The sequence below is a fragment of the Akebia trifoliata genome, chromosome 9 (assembly GCF_017979445.1).
Source record: "Akebia trifoliata isolate Shusen 1 chromosome 9, ASM1797944v1, whole genome shotgun sequence".
Lineage (NCBI taxonomy): Eukaryota > Viridiplantae > Streptophyta > Magnoliopsida > Ranunculales > Lardizabalaceae > Akebia > Akebia trifoliata.
This window is the reverse complement of record NC_141383.1, coordinates 18323048-18330378: the sequence shown is the minus strand read 5'-3', so window position 1 is coordinate 18330378 and position 7331 is coordinate 18323048. Positions and strand designations below refer to the sequence as shown.

The 7331-nt window shown below is 32.1% G+C and overlaps 1 protein-coding gene across 1 annotated transcript; it reads right to left on the bottom strand.

Moving 5' to 3' along the window:
* Window positions 1–5781: 5781 nt before the first annotated feature.
* LOC147394482 (LOB domain-containing protein 41-like) lies at window positions 5782–7097 on the bottom strand. The gene is made up of 2 exons (XM_086454333.1): window positions 6747–7097; window positions 5782–6647 (listed from the first exon to the last, which is right to left on the bottom strand). Exons 1-2 carry the CDS (start codon window positions 6934–6936, stop codon window positions 5977–5979), a joined length of 861 nt encoding a protein of 286 aa, XP_086310459.1. The 5' UTR covers window positions 6937–7097; the 3' UTR covers window positions 5782–5976.
* Window positions 7098–7331: the final 234 nt, after the last annotated feature.

Below are 7331 nucleotides of genomic sequence, written 5' to 3'. Positions count from 1 at the left end.
GTTAAATTCTAATAGGAAAGAGGTGATTAGGACAGAAATGTCAAAACTTTTAGATGTGGGTATTATCTACCTTATCTCGGATAGCCAACGGGTAAGTCCAACTCAAGGTGTACCTAAGAAATATGGAATAACTTTAGTCAAGAATGCAAATGATGAGTTAATTCCAACCAAAGTCACAATCAGTTGGAGAATATGTATTGACTATAGAAAATTGAATTCAATTACTTAGAAAGATCATTTCCCATTAGCTTTTGTTGATCAAATTTTAGAATGGGTAGTTGGTATCAAATTTTATTATTTTCGAAATGGTTACTCGGGATGCAATCAGATAGAAATTGCACCTGAGGCCCAAGAAAAAATCACATTTATATGCCCATTGGTGCATTTACTTACTGAAGGATTCCATTTGGGTTCTATAACGTTCTTGCCACATTCTAGATATGCATGCTTAGTATATTTAGTGACATGGTAGAGCAATTTCTTGAGGTGTTTGTGGATGATTTTTCTATATTTTGTGCTTCATTTGATGATTGTCTATGTAATCTCAAGAAAATTTTAATTAGGTATGAGTAGAAAAATCTCATACTAAATTGGGAGAAGTGTCATTTTATGGTCTCAAAAAAGATTGTACTTTGTCACATTGTCTCTAAAAAGGTATCGAAGTGATCAATCTAAAGTTAAGTTGATAGCTAATTTGCTCATCCCTAATACCATTAGGTCATGTAGATTTCTATAAAAGGTTTATGCACGATTTCAATTTAATATCTAGATCGTTATGTAATCTTCTATCAGAAGATAATGCCTTTCAATAGACCGACACATGTCAAGAAACTTTTACAAAGCTAAAAGACATGTTAACTTCTACTCCAACAATGCAGTCCCCTGACTGGAGTTTGTCAATTGAAATTATGAGTGACACTAGTGATTATGTAGTTGGAGCCATATTAAGGCAACACAAGGATAAAAAGCCTTGTGTGATTTACTATGCTAGTAGAACATTGAGCATTGCCCGAATCAATTATTCTATAATAGAAAAGGAATTTCTTATTGTGGTATTTGCATTAGATAAGTTCAGGTTTACTTGGTTGGATCCAAAATTGGGATTTTTACTGATCATGCGGCTTTAAAATATCTTTTATCTACTAAGGATGCAAAGTCTAGATTACTAAGGTGGATCCTCTTACTCCAGAAGTTTGACTTAGAAATTAAGGATAAAAAGGAGTAGAAAATGTAGCGGTTGATCATTTATCTCAAATGGTACTTTCTGATTCCTTTAAGACAATGCTTATCAAAGATACATTCCATACGAACAACTTTTCAAAGCCTACCAATTACCATGATTTGCTAACATTGTCAATTATCTTATTACAAGTCAAATTCCTAGTCATTGGAACCAACAAGATAAGAAAAATTTTATCACCAAGGTAAAATAAATTGTTTTGGACAATCCTTATTTGCTTAAGTATTGCTTGGATCAAATAAGTAGGAAATGTGTGTCTGATGATGAACAATTAAGTGTTATTTTCTTTTGTCATTCACATGTTTGTAGTGGTCATTTTTTTACCAAGAAAACTATTATGAAAATTTTGCAATGTAATTTTTATTGGCCTAACATTTTTAAGGATAATCCAACATTTTGTAAAGCTTGCAAACGTTGTCAGATGTTAGGAGGAATTTCCCAACGAAATACGATGCCCTAAAATCCAATTCTTATCATTGAAGTTTTTTATGTATGTGGTATCAATTTTATGGGATCATTTCCTTCTAGTCTTGGATATGTTTATGTTTCAAAGTGGATCGAGGCAGTTCCTTGTTGAAACAATGATTCCAAAACTATTTTGAAAATTTTAAAATAAAATGTGTTGTCTAGATTTGGAACTCCTTGAACCATTATAAGTGATGGGGGTACCCACTTTCGCAATCGATCTTTCAAAGCCTTAATGAAAAAATATGGGATCACCCATAAAGTGGCTATTCCCTATCATTCATAGACTAGAGGACAAGTAAAGGTCTCCAATCGAGAAATCAAAAATATTTTAGAGAAAATTGTGCACCCGGATAGTAAGGATTGGTCCTTATGACTAGTCGACAAGTGAAGGTCTCCAATCGGGAAATCAAAAATATTTTAGAGAAAATTGTGCACCCGTATAGTAAGGATTGGTCCTTATGACTAACCAATGCACTTTGGACTTACCGTACTTCTTTTAAAACCCTGATTGGTATGTCCTCATATTGACTTATCTTTGAAAAGGCGTATCACTTACTTGTGGAACTGGAACGTAAAACTTATAGGGTTATAAAAAGATTTAATTTTGAACTTGACAAAGCAAACTCACTTTGGAAACTCAAACTCAATGAGTTGGAAGAGATTTTGAATGATATTTATCAGAACTCTAGAATATATAAGGCAGAAATTAAGGTATTTCATGAGAAAAACTTTTGAACATTCAAAAAAAGTTCTCATTTATAATTATACACTACATTTGTTCCTAAGAAAATTGAAATCTCATTGGATCGGTCCATTTGTTGTTAAAATTGTTTATCCTTATGGGATTATGGAGATAGAGAAACTAGAGAATGGTAATATTGTCAAAGTCAATGAACAACGTTTAAGATAGTTCTTTGAAAATTTCATCTCAGAAGTTTAGTCCACAACTCTAGGAATTCCTATTTATCAAGACCGATCCCTTGTCTCACTTGAAGAAGAATTTATTGTATAATATGTATTTTAGTTTTTTTTTTTTTTTAGTTGTTTGTGTATGTTCCTTTCATATCCCTACTAATCTTGAATTCTCAATGATTTATTTTTTTAAACATAGAGGACAATATTCGATTTAGGTTGGGGGTGTATGTACATATTTTTTGAAAATAATCTATGTTAACAATATTGACCATTGCATTCTTCCCTAAAAAGAAAAACCTAGTATTGAATTGATTGAGTTATTAAATTCTGAATCATGATGGCACGTGGTGAAAATATATAATCAGCTAAATTTTAATTGTTATTGATGATAAGTCCTTGTAACTAATTTTCAATTAGAGGATTCTTGAAATAGTTGAACTTTTGAACTTTCACAACACATCTGAAAATTTCTAGAGTGAAAGTTCGTTTTAGTTGTCGTTAAATTAGTGATTGCCTAGAATGTTTGGAGAAATCAAGTTTGGTGAAGTATGACTGACTTGTTCACTTGATTAGCTGAGAAAAGAAGAAAAATAAAATTGGATATTATTACATTATGACAAGCAACCTATGAATTAGATCGAGTACTTTAAAAAGGGCTACGCAATGTTTTTAAAGAAAAGTTTTAAGAAAATATTGAATTGAAAATAATAATAAAATAATAAAATATTTGAAATACAAATCATAACGGTGATGTTGAGTAAAAAGTAAGGTGTGAAACTCGTCATTGTAAAAAAGCGAATAAACTAGAATATCACAAATAATGCCCATGAGGTATTAAGGTGAATATCCAATTTTCACAGTCCTAGATAGTCTACTTAATTTTGAATTGGAATATTTGTTAATCTGACCATTTCTTTAGTGATTACAAGTTTAACTTTACTTTTCGAGACCAACCCTCTAGTTATTTATTAGACTTCACATGCACTCAAGATTAAATTATTTTAAAGTTTTCTAATTGTGAATTAGTACCTTTTACTCAATTTTGAATAAATGAATTCTTTATCCTTTCAATTTTTTTTTTCTCGCATATTTTCTCCACAAATCTTTATCTATCCTTTACTCTTCCAATCTCACCCAATCTCTCATTATATATATATTATTTTCTTCTATTTAATCTCCTCCTCTCCCAAAGTCATAATCTAAAATCATTATCATATTAAAAATTTCTTACTTAATATTCATCTTTTGTGACCATAACCCAAAAATTATTTTTTCACCTATATTTTTTAAATCTCCATTTTTTTCAGATCTGTCAAAGAAATCAATAATCAAAAATGAAAAGTGACGGATCGAAAAAGGAACTTAAAGTGAAAAAGAAATCGAGTTGTACTAACATCCTCCCATCTTTCTTTTTAATTTGTTATTTATTTTAGTTGATAAATGGAATGTTAAATTTTAAGATGATTGGCTAAAAACTTTGTTATGGTGATAAGGGAAGCCACAGATTGCATCTAGATTTTTTTATTTATTGGTGACTTAATATTTTAATTTTCTTGAATTTATTATTTTATTTTTTGATTGAATTTTCGATCTAATTAATTTACATTTAAAATTATTTGATCTGATGTGTATTCCAAATACATCATATTCTTGGAATTTCCTATGGTAAATTAAGGTGTAAAATTGGTTAACAACAATAATTGATAAATTCTCTATTTTTATTTTTTTTTTAAATCTCATTGATGCAAATATAAATTTTAGATTTTTTGATTAAATTGAATCTTTATTCGAATTTAATTGAGCGAAAAAAATCAATAAAAATATCTTTCATAATTTGTGGTAGATCTTTAATACTTAACAATTTTTTTAATTTTTTTTTAATTAATTAAATTTAGTTTTTCAATTTTGAAATTTTTTGTTTAGAAATTTAGGATTTTTAGTTTCCCTTTAACTTTCATAATCTATAATTTTAGTTGTAATTCAATCCTTATAAATAAACCTCGGAAACCTGAGTAAATTATTACTTCTCTACACGCCCTACATTTGGGATTTTAAATATGCAATATTTAAGTTATAGTAGGACCCACAAAAGGAAAAAATTATTAGACATGCATTGATAGAATGTAATATACTTGTAATGTTTATTTTTATTTTGATTATTATTTTAATAGTAGTATTTTTTTTTACTTCCTCGTCGATTGAGGGCATGTAATAAACTAAAATACATTGATAACATATTTATGTTATATGTTTTTTTTATATTTGTATAAACAATTATCAAGATTTTTGTTAAAATATTATTTTTAATATTTTTTTTTTAATAAAAGGGCATTCTGTTCATTTCAGAATCCAACAAATGAAAGTTATGAAACAAATAAGTTTATGTGCGAAGTGCAATACTTCTACAACTTATGTAACAAACAAGATTCTTCAAAATGTAACTTCTCATAAATCTACAATAGAAGTTGTAACCGACATACCCTAAGTTTTCACAAGCTTCCTATGAAGACCCTACTTTGTACACTACAAATCATTTGCATTTACATATGATTTGCACTGCATAGGTTTTGCATTGCAAATGATTTGCGATTAATGATTTACTATTGCTTAGTAACCATTGGAAAATCTCTTGCAAATCTTGTTTTCGTGATTGGTTAATCTCCGTATTAAAATATTTCATTATGATTTTGTAATTGATTTACAATACTTTCTTGTACCCCAAATCATTTTTTATTTTCATTTGCAAATGATTTGTGGCCTTCCAAGCTTTTTTTTTTTTTTTTTTATTTTAAGTGTGAAATAGTAATTTTACAAATTTTTAGAAATGGGAGTGACAATACAGATTACCAAATAATTACTATACGAGAAAATTTCAAGCGTCCAACAACGAGCGGTAAAGATGGTTCCATGCATCCCCATCTTAACCGTTGATTCAACTCTAGGTAAAGTCTCCAAAATTCTTGGATATATTCTGGTGGAACTGTGGGTCCCATCTATTGCATGATAGCCACCTGTACTACCATGAATTAATAAGGCAGACGCGTTTTTTCCGTTTCAGATAAGTACAATGGTACCAATGTTAGGTAGGAAGTCTAGTCAGCAAGAATACTTCAGACGGAGCATCTAAGGATGTCTCATCAAAATGATTTTACCCCGAATAACAGCAGAAATAAACTCTATTTGATCTATTATCCATATAATCTATCGGCATTTTTACAAGAAAAAGAAAAAAAATAACTAAAAACCATGAAAAAAAAAAAAAAAAAAAGAAGTAAAAAAAAAATGCTTATTGTGGTGGCCAAAACTGGATGATCTGATCTCTTCATCAACATCATTGATAAACCGGACACAAATCAAGTCTGACACGTGTCCAAACCAGAACGGTCCATCTCTATATCTTCTTTTACTGGACCAACACAGTTAACGCGGCTCACACGCAAAACAGGCTCCAAGCCTAGAGTCAATTCCAGTCCAAGCCCAACCTCACCACTATCATCAAATTTACGAATAGGCTCCGGCTCAGGTCGGCTTACAAGCGAAGCTTCAACAGTCTCAACAGAAAACATACTCTCAGTCTCTCGGCTACATCCTTCTCCATTCAGATCCGTTTGTTGACTCGCCGAAGACTCGTGACTCGGTGCTCTCTTAAACTCGTCCAAATAGCTTCGGCACCAAATCTGAGCCGAATCAGCGACAGCCGAAGCAGGTTCGCAAACCTTAGTCTTAGCCTTGGAATTAGCGGACCGTTTGAACCGGGTTCGGGTCTTAACCTTATGAAGCTCCTGAGAGGCAGCAGAGTTCTCATCTTTTGACACGTGACGTATATCGTACGACTTAAGAGTATTGTTAGGGTTAGGGCAAACAGCAGCTTCAGAAGGGATTTGAATGATCGGCGTGCCTTTAAGAACAGATTCAACCGCGGCTTGGCAAAGCTGCCAGCTTCCGGACCACAGCAATCCAACGGATCCATATATCGGGTTCACGATCCGCCCACAAGCTTCATAGAGAAGAGATCTAAATATCGCTGAAACAAAAAAAACAAAAACAAAAACCTTAGAAAAAGAGAGAGAGAGAGAGAGAGAGAGTTAGAAAGGGGGTGTTTGTTTACAAGAGTGAGAATTACCAGGACGAAGATGTTCTGGACCAGAATTAATGAGATTCATGAGACCTGCGCGACCGTAAAACTTAGCTAGAAAAACAGTGGCATTGGCTTGAGATTCAGGGGTTTTGATCCATTGCAAGCAAGGCCTGATGCTGCAATTCTCGCTGCACCCTTTGCGAAGAACCCTACAACCATTACAGCTCATCCTCATGGTTTGAGTCTAGAAAGTGAAAGAGAGAGAGAAGGGTTTACGAATATGAATATGAGATAGAAGGAGAAGGAAGATTGGGTATTTAAGTTGGGGGAAGAGAAGGTGAGAGAGGCCGTGGGTTTGAGGGGGTGGGCGCAGCGGTTTCCAAAATAGCGGTAGAGATGGAATAGAAAACCAGGGACTTGTTTTGGCGTTAAAAGTGGTGGGAGTTTCTCGTTTCTTCTTGTGAATTTGCCCTGTTGGAGTCTTTCAAATTACAGATTTTTACCACTCAATAGGGAATTTCTATTAGAGTCATTCAGATGTACAGATATACCCTGTGACCTTGGTCTTTTCTTTTAGATCAATTAAAATGACTTAATTGCCCTTATATTTAACTTTTAGTTTAAAAATCC

Coding starts and splice junctions, on each gene's coding strand:
- LOC147394482 (XM_086454333.1), bottom strand. CDS start 6,936: ATGAGGATGAGCTGTAATGGTTGTAGGGTTCTTCGCAAAGGGTGCAGC. Junction 6,648..6,746: donor TCCAGAACATCTTCGTCCTG/GTAATTCTCACT, acceptor TTTTTGTTTCAG/CGATATTTAGATCTCTTCTC.